At 38.6% G+C, this 19,568-nt stretch overlaps 1 protein-coding gene across 1 annotated transcript; it reads left to right on the forward strand.

Annotated features, from left to right (window-relative positions):
* The first annotated feature begins 288 nt into the window (after nt 1-288).
* psmb7 (proteasome 20S subunit beta 7) lies at nt 289-13,765 on the forward strand. The gene is made up of 8 exons (XM_034602857.1): nt 289-443; nt 2,904-2,997; nt 8,084-8,181; nt 8,310-8,450; nt 8,646-8,761; nt 10,845-10,903; nt 11,004-11,155; nt 13,558-13,765. Exons 1-8 carry the CDS (start codon nt 382-384, stop codon nt 13,667-13,669), a joined length of 834 nt encoding a protein of 277 aa, XP_034458748.1. The 5' UTR covers nt 289-381; the 3' UTR covers nt 13,670-13,765.
* Nucleotides 13,766-19,568: the final 5,803 nt, after the last annotated feature.

Genomic DNA, 19,568 nt, shown 5'->3' on the forward strand with positions numbered 1-19,568 from the left:
ACTATTATAAATAAAAAAGAAGAAGACATCATATCAAGGATGAGATTTGGACACACAGGGTTAAACGGCACACTAAGAATATTGGGAAAACATGATATTGTAATATACATGTTGTATAACACATAGGAAATGGTACAAGGCAATATTTTCATTTTTAATTAGAACAGGACTAATCAAAAGAATATAGTGTAGACTGAAAACTTTCTGATCCACACTTCAGTTCAGAAGGTGGCGGTAATGCGTCTAAAGGTTGTTTGCCAACCGCCCTCAAAAAACCTGACATAGAGAAGAAGAAGAAGAAGAAGAAGAAGAAGAAGAAGAAGAAGAAGAAGCAACCGCCAGGCGCAGGCGCAGTACAAGCGCTACACTTCATTCACCAAAATGGCGACATTGACAGTCAGTCGACCACCGTTCGGGGGCTTCAATTTCGAAAACTCCAAAAGGTAGGCACTCACGGTCAGAATGACTACACTGCATCTACTTAATTCGATATGTTTAACCTTTTGTACCAGACTGTTTGTGTCATGTTTTAATACGTTTTCCAAGCAATGCTATCTCGTGTGAACTAGGCTTCTATACAATGACTCAGGCATTTCTCGGCGCTAGTAACGTTATCACCGTTAGGATTCACGTTTTCTCTAGATTATATTTTAGAACATTTATGACTTGTAGACTTTACTTTTGACATGTTTTCATAGAAATCAAAGTTTCTTGTCTTGAATCCAAATATGCCACTTATCTGTATAAATAAACTAAAACATCACGTCTGACCGAGTAAATGCATAATGGATGCATTGTATGAGGAATTTCGTTAATTATTTTAGCATACGATACTAACACCGCAGTAGAGCGGCAGTAATTGGACAGTACCATGTGTGCGACTCATTTAATGACAGAATTGCTAATAAACAGCAAAAACTACAGTTTTCACTACTGATACACGGAGGGGCCATATTGGATTTCGAAGTCGTGGTTGGTGAGGTTCCTCCGATCTTCCCAGTCAAAATTCCGACTTGATGGTAGGGCTGGAGAGAGAGACCGGTGTTCCAGTTTAACTGGTGATCATGGCAACTGGTGATATGTTGTCTTTATTCCAGATGTTGTTGGTCGGTTGCAGACTCGGTCGCAGATTCGTCATTTTCACAAAGCGCCTGTGTGTGAAGTGTGGTGATCTACTGAAGATGTCGTTTAAATAAACATTAAACAAAAACCCATCACGAGTTAATGTGTCCGTGTCAACATCACGTTGAGACAACAATATAAATCATATGGGTAAAAAAATAAACATAGTACAAAAAACTTGAATGGGATTCGAAACGACGTGCCGAAGCAGTATTAGCTTCTGGCCTGATGACGAACTAAGTACACCACTGAGATGTTCGGTGCGCTTCACCCGAATGAAGCGTTTTTTAGTCTGTCAGCTGTATAACACCAGATGTGGTTTAAGGAAACGCCAATGTTATCTGGTGATAGTCCGAACATAAATTAAACGGTGCAGACTTAATAACAGGCTTCACAAACTGATGCTCATCGTTCATAGAAGACACAGGGAGTTCTGAAGAATACACAGCCGTGGCCAGCTCCACGCAATCTGCTTTCGTTTGATGCTGGTGATCATTACAATGCACACACCAAACAGGTGTCATATGAAAACATCCCTCACATCAACAAGGTGGAAGCTCATGCCATGTTTTTGTAAGTAAAGTTAGTGAACATGCTTTTATTGGATGTTAAGCTTCATGTGTCCTCCTATCGCTGCTGGTTAAAGTCAACAGACATGATTTTAGAAGATACTTGATGTTCTCGATGATGAGGTTCAGTCATCTGAGAATGAAAACAACCCAAACGCTCATCAGATAACAGGTGTTTGTTTTTTGTAGTTTCTGTAATGCAAGTGTTGTTTATCTGTGTGTAATCAACTGTCGAGTGTGTTGTCAACATGACACGGGATGAGGCAAATTTGGAAAACTAACTTAACGTCTTCATTGTCGAACAATGTGTTGTGTGTTTCTTCTCTTCTGTCAGATGAATACGTGCTTTGTTGGAGCTGTGTCAGTCGAAGGAGTAAATAAAGTACCCTGTGTAGCTATGACAACTCTTGCAAATAATAATAATCAGATTTATATTTAGCCCCCCCATTTAAGTCCACCAAATTTACACTGCAGGTGGACTTATTGGAGCTGTGCATGGCTCCCTGGTGTCTGCCCCCGAGTTGTTGTTGTTGTTGTTTGTGTTTATTTATCGCAAGTCATATAGTCATCGCAATATTTAACAATATCACATGTTTTCCTAATATCGTGCAGCCCTATCGTGCACTGCAAATTGTGTAGAAAGCACAAAGATGGGTAATGCCATTAATCTTATTAGATTAGAGATGACAGAAATAGTGATTGGATATATGTCATGATATATATCGACTGAAATGAAAAATATATAATCGTGATCATATTTTTTTCCTTATTGCCCAGATACATACACATAGAAGACAGTGACAAAGATGTCTGGAGAGTTTGTGGTTGATAAAAGCTGACAAAGAGTTGATCTCAGCAGCAGAGTTGATACGTCTGTTCCACCTCTACCCTGAATAATGCAAATGATTTGTTGCTGTTGTGAATGCGTCTGTGCGGAAAACCTTCCGCTGCATTGTTCACGTGTGAAAGGCTGACTTTGGTTAAACTCCGTATCCAATTCTCCAGATTTTACCCGCAGGTCATGTCTGAAAACGGCTAGAGGGCGAAACTATGGGTGGGATAAAACAAAAAGTTATTGACATGTATTAAAATAAATGGGGGGCAGAGAGAGAAGTGGTATAGCAGCATAACTATGCGATGGTTCATAAAACTAAATGGTTGGTTGTTTTACATTTACAGTCATTCAAATGTTTGTTTTATTTCTATTTTCAGAAACGCTGCTTTGGAAGGTGCAGTGAACAAAGTGGGATGCAGTTTACCTGCCGCTCGAAAAACAGGAACTACCATCTGTGGTATTGTCTTCAAGGTTAGTGACAGAAACTAGGCCACTTAAGTCCTTTGCATCTTTAAATGTAGACACATGGATGAACATTAAGATAAGTAGGTTTTAGAGCCTCAGTCTAGCTTGTTGATTCCATGGTGTAAATGTAGGACTGCAACTAACGATTATTTTGATACTCGATTAATTTGTCCCCTTTTTTTCAGATTAATTGATTAACTTGAATAATAAATCAAATAAAAAACAAAGGCTACATTTCACTCTTTGCATCAGTTTATTCAAAAAGCAACTTAATTTTCCACTTTTAGATGCCTACAATTTAATTGAAAGTCATAATCCATGTGCTAATTGTCTTAAATCCAAACAAATTCCAGATACCTTACGTACCTTAATACTAGTCAGAATGGTGTTGTAGATATCATGAACTTCTAGATATCTCAAACTGGAATTGAATGTTATAATTAGTCAAACAATTACATTTTTTAATCAGATTAATCACAGGGTAGCTGTGATTAATCACGATTAATCACCATTTCAAAATGTGTCTGTCGTGCCAGCTCTTTTGCTGCCTTCATTATCCAGGGAGAGCAATTGGCCCACTAGTCCAGGGCTCCAGACTGAGACCATTTAGTCGCATTTAGGACTATTTTTGGACACATTGTGACTAAATCTTACAACTAGTTGCACAATGGCGACTTGCAAATTTGCCCCCCTGTTTTTTTGTTAAAAATATCATTGAAATGTGAAATACCAGGAGCGAGCGGAACTTTGTGTGCGCACTGGGAGCGAGGTGGAGTCTATACACACACACGCATACATACAGGCCCGCCCCCACTCACTCCACAGCGACACACAGTCAATCGAGGAGCAGGTGCAGCTCGTGCATGTGAAGCAGCCGGTACGTTACTTTGTTGAAGAACCGTGAAAACAAGCATATGTAAACTGTGAGTTTTCGTCAAACACCCTGTTAGTGGTGTTGCGTCAAAATTGATGTAACTTCAGTGTACATTCTTCAATCTCCTTCAAACTATTGTTTTTTATGTCACAAATTATGACACATGATCAGAGTCCCGGCTTGAACAGCTCCATGCGCATACTGATTTGCATTGTCCAATCGGCACCAAAATTTAAACCTATGACCACAGTCCTGACCTGAACAGCTTTTATCCTTCCTGCAGCCCTCCTTGGCGACTGCATCAGGCTCCGAGTTCGCCTGTACTCGGGCCCGCTTAGTGCTGCTTCTGCTTCGAACTAGTTCATTTTCATCTGTATGAACTGAACTTTTTCTTTTTAAGTGTGAACCGGCACAACACTGATTGTAGTTTGTCATGTAAATCAACACCATCCTACCCCGTTTACCGAGCTGGTTACATATACCCTGAGCCAATTGTTTAATATTTATTCAAGAGTAATATTTGTTAACAGAGCCAGAGTCCATTTTATTTATTGTTTTGGTTGTGTGGTTTATTTTATTTATTGAGGATATTATATTTTTTAATTTTAATTCAATTGTCAGACTGAATATTCTTAAGAATTGAAATTTCATTGCTCTTTGAAAGGGTGTATTTGCAGGATTATGTTCTAATGTTATTATTTTTCAGTGGTAGGAAATTGTTTGAAAACGATAATATAATTTATCACAATAATATCTGGGACAATATATCATCCAACAAAATCATGACAGGCCTACCTTAATATTTATCATAATGCACCAAGTTAGAGGTTTCCTTGCACAGATTACAGCTTTAGTTCTGAGAGTTTCTTTCATATTCAAGCAAAATTGGTATTGTAGACTGAAATATCTCTAACTGTATTGATATTGAATTGAATCGAGACCTTGTGAATCGTAAAAGTATCGATTTGGGAAATCATTGGCGATACCCAGCCCTAATCTGCATGTACAAAAGTAAAAGTGCAGAATAGCCAATTTCAGATTAATATATGACAGGATTCTCAGCACAGAAGAGGATTACATATGATGTCAGAGGGTCCCTGCACAGTGGAGGACCTGAAGAGAATAAGTCTTGAGAGAAGTAGCTTGGAGGAGAATGATGCCAAGGAGGCTGTACAGATGAGGTTTAGTCAGGGCATAAGAGCTAGATGGCCTACAAGGGTTGGCCTTCAGAGGTGCCAGGCCCTAGTGGTCCTCAGGGGGGTGTACTCTAAAGGGACGGGAAGGAGAGGCATTCTGTAAGAGGAAGTTCCTTGTTTACTTGTTTTGTTGTGGTTATTTATCAGCAAAACAGGTAAGTTGGGAAAAAATATGAATGTGTTGCGTTGTATGTCGTTGCAAGTGGTGCTCCTAAATTTTGTGCTGGTGCCCCTAAAACCAGTGCTACCAGTGGAAAAAGTTAGTCTGGAGCCCTGACAGTGTAATTTCTGTAAGTTGTCTATTCATGGGGGGAAAATGTGAATATTTGCTTTGCAGCTCGATATAAGGTGTGCCCCTACATTTTTTGCTTGCGCTTCAAACATTTTCAATAAGGGGCTTAAGTGCTCCTAATAAAAAAACGTTAGTCTGGAGCCCTGTAGACCCAGCTGTGCCAATTAACTCTCCCTGGCTCAGCTGCAGGGGCTCTCCAAACAATTTCCATGGCCACAATCCTACATATATCTTGTATGAAATTCTTACAACTCACAGTGAAGGTACGACTCTTCAAAATTACGTTATTGAGGGGGGGTGTAGTAAGTACTCAAGAAAAAGCAGGGGGGGGGGGGGGATTTCTGGGTTTCTTTAAAACACCTAATTGTGGACGTCTGGACTGCGGTTTTGATTCGAGAATCGTTACAGCCCTACCACTAATCCTTTTTACCATCTGAAGTAGAAATGACAGAAATAGTGATTTGACTACTGTATATCCTGATGTATATATCAATATCGACTGATCTGATTTTTTTTCTTTTTCCATATTGCTAGTATCACTGCTTTGTGTTCGCCATCAGTGCTCCCACTCTTCATTTAAGTCTGTAGCTCTCTCTCTCTTCGTAGAGTCGTGGAAGTGACGATCTTAAAAAGTATAAACATTTTACATTAAAGCCTCAAACGAAACCTGTCAAAGTGATTTTACATGGCACAGGAGCACAACAACCTGCGGTATGAACCTTAAAGCTGTTTACGATCCACCAGTAAACCTAGAGAAGATGAACTGCTCCAACACATTTTCTCTTCAGGTTCATACTACAGTGATATTGTGGTGCTGTTCCATGTAAGATCAGCTTTGTATGGTTTGCAGCTCATTTAACAGTCTCTGAAGGCTTTTATGTAACTGTTTCAACACTTTTGACGACTTGTCTCCTGTATCATAAGCTGTGTTTGTCTCCAAACTTTGTCAAACGTTAACTGTATAGATGAGAAGGTGGCATCAAGTGAGCGCCACAAGGCACAGGATTGGCTGGTTTACTGCCCCGACCTAAGGAGATGCTGCCACAGTGGGCTGTGCATTAAAACAGACCCAACTAATTGACTACTAAATTACTTGCCAACTATTTCTATAATTGATTTTAATCGATTAATCGATTAGTTGTTGCAGGCCTATAGAAAATAATATAAGATATGCTGTTAGAGCTTCTTTGCAATAGCCAATATTAAAGGAATAGTTCACTCAAAAATGAAAATTCACTATCTACTCACCACTATGCTGATGGAGGGGTGGGTGAAGTGTTTGAGTCCACAAAACACTTCAGGGGTAAACAGCATTACAGCCAGCTGTGAGGAAATCCTAGGACATTTAGGCTAAAAACATGGTTTAAATGACAGTTTTGAGTGGAATTTGAATGTCTGGGCTTACGGACACTTGGAAGACACCACAGGAGCAGTATGTTTATTGTTTGTTTGTTATTTTGTGTTTGAAGAATCAGTCACCATTTACTTCAATTGTATTGAAGTAACACTGTTTACCCCTGAAACTACTAGTGGACTCAAAAACTTCACCCACCCCAACAATCACCTGCTTATAATAAAATCAAATATCCATAAACATCATAAAAATCTGTCCCCTAGAAATTATAAACATCCATGAATCAAATGGTCAATCAGAGATATTGAAAATGCACTATCTTGCAATGAAAGTGAAAAAAAAAAATCTTTTCATGGATCACGGTTGAGTCATTTTGGGGTATTCCTGTTAACTAACAAACAAACAAGGAGACACAGATAAAAACATAACCTTGGTGGAGGTAATAAAGCATAGTATATTGTTAGGGTGGCAAATTTGAATAAAATTAATTCATGTTGGCTTATAATGTGACAAAAGTTAGTTCTCTATTTTTCAAAGGAAAGTCTTCATTAAAACTTTTTCACAGTAAACATTTGGACTTGCCATCGTAGGTCTGTTGAGGCTCAAGTTCTCTGTTATCCAGTTGTAACCTGTCGTCAGAAGTTTGTTTTTAGATGAGTTGTTTCATTAGTTTCACTCTGCCGTGTATTACTGTGGCTGAGATGTCTCACACAAGTGCATTAAGTCAAAAGGAGAATGTTAAAGCTACAACACAACTGCAGAGGCCACAACATGAATGCAAAAGCCACACGATGTAAACACAATCACGGCGGTAATGAGTGACAACAAATGTTGGCAATGAACAGAGCAGAGTTAATCACTCGAGGGAGCCATTATTTGTGAAAACCAAGTCATCAGTCGCTGCTTAAAATGTGATGCTTCTCAGTTTGAAGTGTTACAGGACAAGGGCTTGGAGCGCCACATTTTTACCTTTTCCTTTTTGGGTGCTCCAAGCACCTGTACCGTGCATGTGGTAATGCTGATTCCAGCGGTCTTCCTGAAACTGCAAAAAGGAGCTGCAGTCATATAGCCACGGCAAGTAAAGACCAGCTGCAGGACTTGGTCTGCAGAACTCTGATTGTGTGCCACCAGGTGAAAAGTTCACCTGATATTTCAAATTTCTGTAAACTTTGACTCAGGACACAGAACTCAGAAGTGGAGAATTCCGCTGTCAAAACGCGACCGTTGTTGTGAACACACAGACATTTCTGGAATTAATAACGATGTATTGCTATGTTGTCATGTTGGTTTTGTGTATTGTCTGTCTGTATCAAATAAAAAAATTTAAAAAAGCAGCATATATTTACTGATTCTAAATGATGTGTTTCCCTCTTAAGGATGGTGTTATCTTGGGAGCTGACACTAGAGCCACTGAAGGCATGGTAGTGGCAGACAAGAACTGCTCCAAGATCCATTACATCTCCTCAAACATTTAGTAAGTGACAGCTGCTCAGGTTTTCATAGTTACAGCTTGTGGTTGAGTTATGTGCTCAGGACCCACATTGTCTTTGCATTGTGTGTGTGTATAGTGACGAAAGATTAACTTTTTGTGTTATCGTCCAGTTGTTGTGGAGCAGGAACAGCTGCCGACACAGAGATGACCACTCAGATCATTTCCTCGAACCTGGAGCTTCATTCCCTTTCTACTGGCAGACTGCCACGTGTGGCCACTGCTAACCGCATGCTCAAGCAAATGCTCTTCAGGTACACTTCTTTGACTGCATTAGTGTATCTTTGTTTAGAAATAAGTTGAGAAACTTTAAGAACTAAATCACATTGATGCAAAAAAAAAATTAATTGCTATTAATTATTCAAAACGCAGTCTCAATTTCCTTTTTAAGTTATGAAATAGAATGTCTCATGTTTATAACCTATGAAGTGCTGCTGTGTGTTTTCCAGATATCAGGGCTACATTGGGGCTGCTCTGGTCCTGGGTGGAGTTGACTGTAATGGTCCCCACATTTACAGCATCTACCCTCACGGTTCCACTGACAAGCTGCCCTATGTCACCATGGGTCTGTCTCAAACACCAACAAGCCACTGTTCTATACCCATCTTATATTTTGCTTAGACATTGTGATGATTTTCTGAAGAATGAACAGTGTTTATGAGCTGCATTTACTTTAGGAAGCTAATTTATAACAATAAGGTAGAATAGTACAGTTCAATTAGTGCAGACTTTGACATCCATAGAGTTTTAATAAACATCATCTTTTGCTTTTCTATAAAATTGTTGAAACTGCAAATGTCAAATTTGTAGCGAACTGTTCAAAATAATCTGATATATGAATTGATATTAACATCTTAAAGGTTCAGTGTGTAAAATTTAGGTGAAAAAGATCTATTGTCAGAAATTGAATATAAAATAATCCTAGTGATGTTTTCACTAGTGTGTAATCATCTAAATTGTACCATTGATTTCTTTACCCTAGAAAAGGCCATTTATATTTAAATTAGGATTGTCAAACGATTACAATTTTTAATCCGAGGGTAGCTGGAATTAATCACCATTTCTAAATGCCGGAAAAATCCCCATTTTCTATGTATATTGTTGTGGGAATGTAAAGATAAATGACAGAAGGCGGATATATACATTTAACAATCTGTTTTTTTATTGATGACAAGTCCAAATGATAGTTAAGATTGAAAAATAAAATCCAACTAAAACATACCACACCATAATTAAATTTGGCTGTCTCTGCTATGCCTCTGAGCATAGGATGATGCTATTTAGAACTTTTTTTATCAAACTCAAAGATAACCTTTATCCTAAACAATTGGGGCATCTTGGCCTTTGCTCTTCTTTTTTTAGCAAATATAGGATGGTTGAATAAAACTTTTTTCTTTTCTTTTTTTAAATCAAACAAACAACCAAACCTTTACACAATTAAATGTGAAATCTGAATCTGAGCCCATCTGTAGAAGCAGTGTTGAGCCAGTTCACACTTAAAAATAACGAGTTTGAAGTTCAGTTCATGCAGATGAAAATGAACTAGTTCATAGTTAATTTTTTAATGGGATGATTTAGGTGACAAACATATAGTCATGTGTTTGGTTATGAGTCGATGGTGTCGGATCATGTCTGTGTGTCGCTCCGCACTTTAACACAGTCCTGACTGTGAGCGTCACTTCTCCTGTTGTACTGAGCACAAAATGTAGACTAGTCATTTTCATGTTGTTTAAATGCAGCCTCATAAACTCTGCGAATCAAGCAAACACTAAGTTACTTCATGTACTGATCAGGTCCTGATAACTAGTGATGAGTGTTTATTAGTACAAGTGAGAGCAGAGTGGAGGAGGACACAGGAACTCCAGCTGAGAAGCACATAATGCCCTGCCTAATAACGTGTTTGTTTTTTTTGTTGCCCTGACTAAGTCTCATCCCAAGATAAAGAAATAACTTAGTTTGCTATTTTAAATAGTTTACTGACCGCCTCTTGTAAGGATAGCAGAACCAGCAACACTCTGATTTGTAGTTAGGATGCTGACATAAGAACAGATATTACGATGCCCACTTTTGTGAGCTATAAGCCTTGGCAGACAGCCTAAAGCCTAACTAAAATGGACATGGTTTCATCTTGGTGGATAAGCAAAAAATGCAAGTGAGCAAAGCAGGCATGGTTAAAATATGCACTGGATTATTACCATTACAATATTTAACACACAGCACAGGTTGTTGTTTTTCACAGCACACTCACATTTTTAAGAAGCAAAGTATAGTCACTGAAGTGAGTCATCTTGTAATCCTTAATTTTTTGTCATCTGAGTTATTGTATCTCACTATTTTCCTCATATAATTTATTTTTCAAGTTAACATTGTTTTTAATGAGTTCATCATCTGTTTGACATATTTTCTCAGTGTTATTTCTGTTGTAAATACATCAGTAGATACATTGTAAATTATTTTATCTGTGGCAGTAGAACATAAAACAGCAGCCTTCAAAAACTCCTGTAGGTTAAACTGGACTAACCAAACACTTTTAAAGCTAATTCACCCTGAAAGACTCACTAACACAGACTCCTTCACTGACACTTTCTCTGAGTGGACTGAAAATATGGATACTGGGTGGCCACTGATCCAATATTTCTTATTTAAAGGTTCTGGGTCTCTGGCAGCTATGGCAGTATTTGAGGACCGCTACAAGCCTGACATGGAGGTTAGTCCCCCAGTTGTATTGCATTGATGGCAATACAATAGACAGTAAAGTTATAATCCCAAACAAGTGGAAGTGACATCTGTAATACTTCATTTTAAAGGAGGAAGAGGCCAAACGGTTGGTGCGTGACGCCATTGCTGCTGGTATCTTCAATGACCTGGGCTCTGGAAGCAACATTGACCTTTGTGTTATCACCAAGGGCAAAGTAGACTATATCCGACCCCATGATGAGGCCAACAAGAAGGGTGTCAGGTGAGGACTACATCAGTCAGTACAATTGCATGCACACTAATAAACTATTATTCCTTTGTAATGTAAATTGCAGATTCTGTTTGGATACTCAAAAGTTAATAAACCAAGGCACTCTTGCACTGGCCTTTATCAGAATAACCAGAAGTGAAAATAAACAAGATATATATATATATAAATAAATAAATAAATAAATTTGAGGAAAATAACCACAATTAGTCTGTAGAAAAACATGATGAGATACACTTTTCCAGATTTTATTAGTACATAATCTCCTACATGAAAAGGATGAATAAGTTCATTTGAAGATTTTGGCAGACTGCTTAGCACCTGTAAGTGAAAAAAGGTCTGGTTTAGGTTGTTCAGTTAGTGAGTAAAAAAATAAAATAAATTGTAGCACTTATATCAATCAATCAAATACATGGATGACTATTGATCTATCAATTTTATTTGTATAGCCCATATTCACAAATCACAATTTGTCTCATCGGACTTTAACAGGGTGTGACATCCTCTGCCCTTAACCCTCAACAAGAGTAAGGAAAAACTACAAAAAAAACTTTTTTAAAAACAGGGTAAAAACAATGTAGAAACCTCAGAGAGAGTCACATGTGAGGGATCCCTCTCCCAGGACGGACAGAAGTTTTGTTACTTCCCCTGACTCAACGAAAACAGAGAGTGCAGTGGTGGCCTAGAGACCTATTAGCTTAATGCAGAGAGTGGGTGCCGATAGTGAACACAAAGCAGTGAAAAGAAAACACAGAATGTAAATTTCTGTTTGTTCCACAATGGTTATTTTCTACAGCAAAAAATTGCCTGCTGGAAGATTCTGTAAATACAGGTATGAATTCGACCCAGTGCAGCTTGTCTGCTGAGTGACAGACTGTGTGATACACTTCGCTCACACAGTCACAGTCTGCAGGACTTAACCAAGTTTGACCATCCAGATTTAACTTAATTAGATGTATGTAACATAATTCTGACAAACAATATCCCTGATTCTACTACTCAAAACTACAAATTTACATAGTAAAATTCAACTTGTGTGTGGTTTCTCAATATAGCTACAATTCAGTTGAATTATTATATTATACCCTTTAATTCTAGTTCATGATAATCTACAACACCATATTGACTATTCCAGAGATAATTTAAGGTTTCTTGAATTTATGTGAATTTAAGTCAACTTGGATAATGACTAGTCACAATTAAATTGTAGATATCTGAAACTTGAATCATCTTCCTACGTATAAAATGAGTATTGTACAAGAAGATAAAGTTGCTTTTCAAATTAACTGCTCGAAAGGGTCAAATTTAGTTTTTTCTTTTTATCTTATCGATTAATCTTTCAATATTTTTTTCTGATTGGGATTTATGAATATGGGCTATACAAATAAAATTTGATTGATTGATACTTCAAATAATATGCTGAAACAAATCGCACGGAAATATAACATCAAATTACACCATTCATACGACTCACATAAGTACAGTTAAGAAAATCCAAATAGAATGTCATCAAACCATCAATGGGGTAAAATATGAATTTGAATTATACAAACATACTATATGTCAAAGAGTAAATGAGAAAATAACACTATCTACAAGCTTCACAACTAACAAGAAACAATAGAGGCAGAAACATGTGACAATAAAATGGGCATTAGCTGTTTTTTCCTAAATAAAATGAGCAAGCTACAGTGAAATCGCTCAACAGTCTCCAGGGACTAAAAACACAAACAAGTACATAATCAACATAATATAAAGGTCACAACTAATTTGGTTATGGCAGCAAGATAATGAATTCATTAAAGGTGTCAGATGTTGATGATTGTAGGCCTCTAGTAGAAGTCTTAATGGCATTGAATGCTGTTGCCTCTCTGAGAAGTTGCGTGCGCTGTTACTTTTCCCTCAGCTTCTTGGACTATCATAGATAAGCTGCGCAATTCTTTTATATAATCAACCGCTCACAGTGATGAATTTGACCCGGGACAAACGTCATCACTAGAAGTTTCCACATAGAATTGTCGGGAGGAGTCGGCACGTGATTTGACAGAGCCGCCTCCCATTTCTCTGTTCTCTCTCTCTACTCGTTTCTTCCGACAATGATTAGTTGACGGAAAAACCGTACAATGATCTGAATCTTTCATTTATTATCTAGGGCAGCAGGGCTCCATCTGATTGGCCAAATATATTGACATGTAGAGTGTGAATGCATGGAACATGGCACACCATTTGTTGCAAGCCAAGTGGTTTGCTTATCTAAATTTACCATAATTAACATGCATGGAAAAAAATTCTACCCACACGTTGAATGTTTTTTTTTTTTTTTATGTAAAATCTAGTTTATCCCTTGGTTTGATAGAAACTTATTATTCCAATTTTCTTTTGTTTCCCCCATATAGAACTGGTGACTACAAGTACAAAAGGGGTACCACTGGTGTGCTGACGAAGCTTGTGACCCCACTGGACCTGGAGCTGGTGGATGAATCTGTACAGACTATGGATACCTCCTAAAATACTTTGTTTCTTGATGTATTTCACTAATCTGCAGAGTTCTTAACACAAATGGTATGCTTTTCCATGGTTTCCAATAAAAGTGTTGGAGTTGACCGACTTTGCCTTTTTAAAGTTTTTGAACTTCAAATAAAACAGGTGAATCCGTTTTGAAAAGGACCACTTACTTAACAGCATCTTTCTGTCAGAGCTGAGGAATGAGCTTATTGATAAGTTGATATAGGTGTTGTGATGGAAATTCATCTTGAGATTTGAAATAATGAAATTCTCAGACTGGAGTTGCCTTTGAGTCTTTTTAATAGTAAGCTCTGCAGAGGTTACACAACAAGCACGGGTGCTCAAAATGGAACTGGCCGCAAGTTCACAAATGCCAGAACTTATACAAAGAGGCGTTTCATAAAACATAATATGAGAAAAGACATGAAAGACATGAGATCATCTGTGTCTGTCCGTCCGCTGTAGCAGTTGGAAGAAAAACATCACCAAATAAGGGCATGCACCCTGTTGATCAAGGTCATAGCAGTGAGACACCACCAAATAAGGGTTCCATCGTGTCAGGTAGACAGTATCACAGCAGTTAGACACCTGGTCAGGGGGATTTCCAATACCTTAGACACTGGTCAGTTGAATTTTCCACTACACTGTTAACAAACACCAAGTTGTTTTTCTTTTATTGAACAGGCTGTCTAGATACAGACAGGCAAGCTGTAGAAAGAGAGGTAAGTATAACATGCCACAAAGGCGCAAACATAAGTTTGATGTTTTAATGCAGCTTGACCACAATGGCACTAAATGGACTGTATTTATATAGCGCTTGTCTAGTCTTGATGACCACTCAAAGCGCTTTACAGTACAGTTTGCAATTCACCCATTCACAAACACATTCATACATTGCATCTATGGGCAGGATACCACAACCACTGACCTTTTGGTTGAAGGACAACCACTCTACCACTCAGCCACAGCTGGAAGTACTAGTTACTGTTGACATCTAAACAAAATATAGGCCCTAGAAGCAGACACATGTCAGTTAAATAGGTAAGTAAACAAGTGAATCAAAGACTGCAATTTGTTGGCCAATAGTAAAACTTTCTAACATCTTTTTTGATGGATAAATATTTTTAAAATCATCCCTCCACCACATCTCAACAAGGAAAGACTATCTGGGACCTAAACACACACTGTGGAAAACTGATGATGCTATGCCCCTGTGTCAATATTGACATGAATCTTTATAGGGAGGGACTGATCAAGTGTCAGAAATTTGGCTCTAATGCATAGTTACAACAACTTCCTCTGTCATGGCGAATCATTGACCCCACGCCACATTCACACTGTGACAAAATAATCACCATGGGGTTAAGATGACACATCAAATTTGAAGTTGATGTGATGAAATATCTAGGAATTTGTTAAAATACATGTGTAATTCTGCAAAAATGGCAACTTTCTGTTCAGTTTAGTATATCACTTCAAGTTCGTAATGATATGACACGTCCCTACTGATTTTCGTACATTTCGGTGAAAAGTAGTGGTGGGGCTTCACTTTAGGGGGCGCTGTGGTGCTATTTTGCTACGCCCATTCCAAAAGCCCATATGAATGTCTTCAGGGGAGAGATGAAGTCAGTCACTTGAAGATTGAGGGAGATTGAACAAAGTACACTGAAGTTACAACAGATTTGTTTGTCAGGGTGAATACTTTAAATTTGATGCCACACTACGGACACGCTGTTCAAGGAAATCTCGGTTTTCATAAGAATTAATCATGGATGTCTTGAGGCCCTCCTCACACAGTTTGAAATGGTTGTGGTCAATGGACTAGGAGAAGTATATCAAAGTGTAAGACATGTAAAAACCGAGACATTTCCTGATGCCACTGTGGGGCGCTGTGATATTCCCTAATGATAATGATCGAAGCAAGGGTTACTACTTCCCGTTTCCAGTAGATGGCAGTAGATCAGCTAGCAAATATTGTCCTTGGGGTATGTTCACGTGGTGACTCATCATACATTCATGTCAAGTTTGAGGCAGATTGGAGTGACGTTACAGCCACTTCCTGTTTGTTGGCGTTTCATCGAAGGTTTCATCAGCATTCAATGTAAAGTGTCACTACATAGCTTCACCAGTGTCTCAAGGCTTCCCTGACCAATTTTGAGGTGGATCAAATGAAAAAGCTAGGTTTAGCATGTAAAGTATAAAACATGGTACTTCCTGTCACAGCTAGGGGGTGCCATGACTATAATAGCATATTTGCATATAGATATGATATATACACTCACCGGCCACTTTATTAGGTACACCTTGCTAGTACCGGGTTGGACCCCCTTTTGCCTTCAGAACTGCCTTAATTCTTCGTAGCATAGATTCAACAAGGCGTGGCGTTTAAACGATGCTCAATTGGTACTAATGGGCCCAAAGTGTGCCAAGAAAATATCCCCCACACCATTACACCACCCCCACCAGCCTGAACCGTTGATACAAGGCAGGATGGATCCATGCTTTCATGTTGTTTACGCCAAATTCTGACCCTACCATCTGAATGTCGCAGCTGAAATCGAGACTCATCAGACCAGGCAACGTTTTTCCAATCTTCTATTGTCCACTTTTGGTGAGCCTGTGCGAATTGTAGCCTCAGTTTCCTGTTCTTAGCTGACAGGAGTGGCACCCGGTGTGGTCTGCTGCTGTTGTAGCCCATCTGCTTCAAGGTGAATGTGTTGTGCGTTCAGAGATGGTATTCTGCATACCCTGGTTGTAACGAGTGGTTATTTGAGTTACTGTTGCCTTTCTATCATCTCGAACCACTCTGCCCATTCTCCTCTGCCCTCTGACATCAACAAGGCATTTTCGTCCACACAACTGCCGCTCACTGGATATTTTCTCTTTTTCGAACCATTCTCTGTAAACCCTAGAGATGGTTGTGCGTGAAAATCCCAGTAGATCAGCAGTTTTTGAAATACTCAGACCAGCCGTCTGGCACCAACAACCATGCCACGTTCAAAGTCACTTAAATCCCCTTTCTTCCCCATTCTGATGCTCGGTTTGAACTTCAGCAAGTCGTCTTCACCACGTCTAGATGCCTAAATGCATTGAGTTGCTGCCATGCGGCTGTGGCTGAGGGGTAGACACTGGTGCGCGATTCTACGTGATGGATGCACGCGAATGGAAGGATGAGGAGGAAGCGATGTCTGATCAGCTAATATAGATTCTATTGATCTGTGATCTGTGATCTTTGTGCTGAACTGAGTCCAGCATCACACAGATCGACCGACGGGAACGAACCATCCCAGTACAAACACAGGCATATAATAGTAATTCTGTTAAATTCTATAGATTGGGGACATCACAGCTGTCTCTGAATTTAATATCCTGCAGTCTTGGGTGATTAAAATACGAACACACAATACAACAAGTTCCCTCACATTCTGAGAGGGTGTTTTTTTTTGCCTCCACCTTTGAATTTTTTTATTTTTTATTTCAGGCTCCGTTCTTTCTATCGTACTCACTCTCACACATTGTATTATCCACAGCAGCAGCAGCAGCAGAGTATCAGTGTATTTTCTTTATTAGTGACATCACTGCTGTCCCATAAAATCGCTCTTCACCTCCACCTCACTAACAAACACCTCGATGTCAGTGTCAGAAAGTTTCGCTTCCTCTTCTCATCGCTTGATGCCGTGACTATGTCATGACTCATGGTGGAAACCCATTGGTCAGCAGAATAATTGAATATTCATGACGTGCTTTGTATTGACCATTTATGGTTGAAAGTTGGCGTGTAGAGGGCGGAGCTATATCATTAGATAATGTATCTCTAAGGTGTTTAGGGCCAAGTATTAGAACCTCTGTTTTATCTGAGTTTAATAAGAGAAAATTGCAGGTCATCCAGGTTTTATGTCCTTGAGACATGCTTGGAGTTTAGTTAATTGATTACATTGTTCAGGTTTTATTGACAAGTATAACTGGGTGTCATCCGCATAGCAGTGGAAACACAGTGGTTAACTTTGGTGCGACTCATTAATTTGCACGAATTGGAATCGATCTGAAAAATAGGATTTAAACCAGTTCAGGGCGGTTCCTTTAATGCTAATTAACTGTTCTAGTCTCTGTAATAAAATTTGATGGTCAATAGTGTCGAATGCTGCACTAAGATCTAACAGAACGAGGACAGACACAAATCCCTGATCTGAAGCTATTAGAAGGTCATTAGTGACTTTTGCCAAGGCTGTCTCTGTGCTGTGATTGGCTCTAAACCCCGACTGAAAGTCTTCATATACATTACTTTCCTGGAGAAACTCACACAGCTGATTGGCTACAACCTTTTCAAGGATTTTAGACAGGAAGGGGAGGTTGGATATCGGTCTGTAATTGGCTAAAACCTCCGGGTCCCGGGTGGATTTTTTGAGAAGGGGTTTGATTACAGCTAGTTTAAAGGACTGTGGTACATATCCTGATGATAATGACAGATTGATTGTGCTCAGTAACGTACTATTAATTAGGGGCAGAATTTCTTTAAGTAGTTTGTAGGGATGGGATCTAAGATACAAGTTGTTGGTTTAGAACATGATATTATTTTGGTCAGCTGATCAAGGGTGATCAGAGAGAAGCTGTCTAAATAATTGATAAGATTCTCAGCAGTTTCTGAGATTTCTGTTCTTGATGGTGTATTAGTGCCAACTGAGGGCAGGAGATGTTTGATTTTATTTCTAATAGTTAGAATTTTATCATTAAAGAAGGTCATAAAGATATTGCTATTCCGGGATCGAGGAATACTGGGTTCGGTGGAGGTGTGACTCTCTGTCAGCCTGGCTACAGTGCTGAAGAGAAACCTGGGGTTGTTTGTATTTTCTTCTATTAATGTGGAGTAGTAGGCAGCTCTTGCTTTGTGGAGGACCTTCTTATATGCTTTAACACTATTCTTCCAGGCTAGGAGATTTTCAACACAGTTGCTGGAGCGCCACTTCCTTTCTAGTTTTCTTGACGCTTGTTTTAATTCATGTGTGTTGGAATTATACCACGGAGCTAATTTACTATGTTTTACACGTTTCTTTTTTAGAGGCGCTATTGAGTCTAATGTTAATCGTAATGACTTTACAGAGCTATCGACAAGATGGTCAATCTCAGAGGGTTTTTAAAGAATTTGTTGGTTATATCGACGGATAATACGGGTTTAAATGTAATTGGAATTATTTCCTTAAATTTAGCTACAGCACTATCAGGTAAACATCTAGAAAAGGAGTTTTTTATTAGTGGCATATATTCTGATAATGAGAAATCGAAGGTTATTAAATTATGGTCTGATAGAATCGGATTACGTGGAAGTACTATTAGATGTTCAATTTTGACACCGTATGATAATACAAGGTCAAGTGTGTGGTTACAACAATGAGTAGGTTGGTGTACACACTGACTGAAACCAATTGAGTCTAGTACTGAAATAAATGCTACGCTAAGGCTATCATTATTATTGTCAACATGAATATTAAAGTCACCGACAATAATAATTTGTATCTGTTTTTAGGACTAGGTTTGATAAAAACTCAGGGAATTCCGTTAAAAATTCAGAATAAGCCCCCGGAGCACGGTAAGGTGTGGGCGATTTTCACACAAATTGAAATCGCACCGTACTCTATTGAACAGAGCTCGGCGATGCAGCTGATTGGACTATAATATTCAGAGGCAGCAGGCAGGACAAACTGTCTTTGTATCAATTTATACATATTTTAAATAATAATGACAATTATAATGATAATTAACAAAACTAGATTAGATTAGATTCACTTTATTGTCATTACACAGTACAGGCACAATGCAACGACATTTTGTGGGTCTAACAAGAAGTGCAATCAGCAAATATATACATATATGATATATATAAAAGTATATACAGAGGTGCAATGGG

The sequence above is a fragment of the Hippoglossus hippoglossus genome, chromosome 12 (assembly GCF_009819705.1).
Source record: "Hippoglossus hippoglossus isolate fHipHip1 chromosome 12, fHipHip1.pri, whole genome shotgun sequence".
Lineage (NCBI taxonomy): Eukaryota > Metazoa > Chordata > Actinopteri > Pleuronectiformes > Pleuronectidae > Hippoglossus > Hippoglossus hippoglossus.

Excerpts from the sequence above, each read along its gene's own strand:
- psmb7 (XM_034602857.1), top strand. The coding sequence starts at position 382 with ATGGCGACATTGACAGTCAGTCGACCACCGTTCGGGGGCTTCAATTTC. Across the intron at positions 444-2,903 it reads AATTTCGAAAACTCCAAAAG|AAACGCTGCTTTGGAAGGTG; the intron begins GTAGGCACTCAC and ends TTCTATTTTCAG. Across the intron at positions 2,998-8,083 it reads TCTGTGGTATTGTCTTCAAG|GATGGTGTTATCTTGGGAGC; the intron begins GTTAGTGACAGA and ends TTCCCTCTTAAG.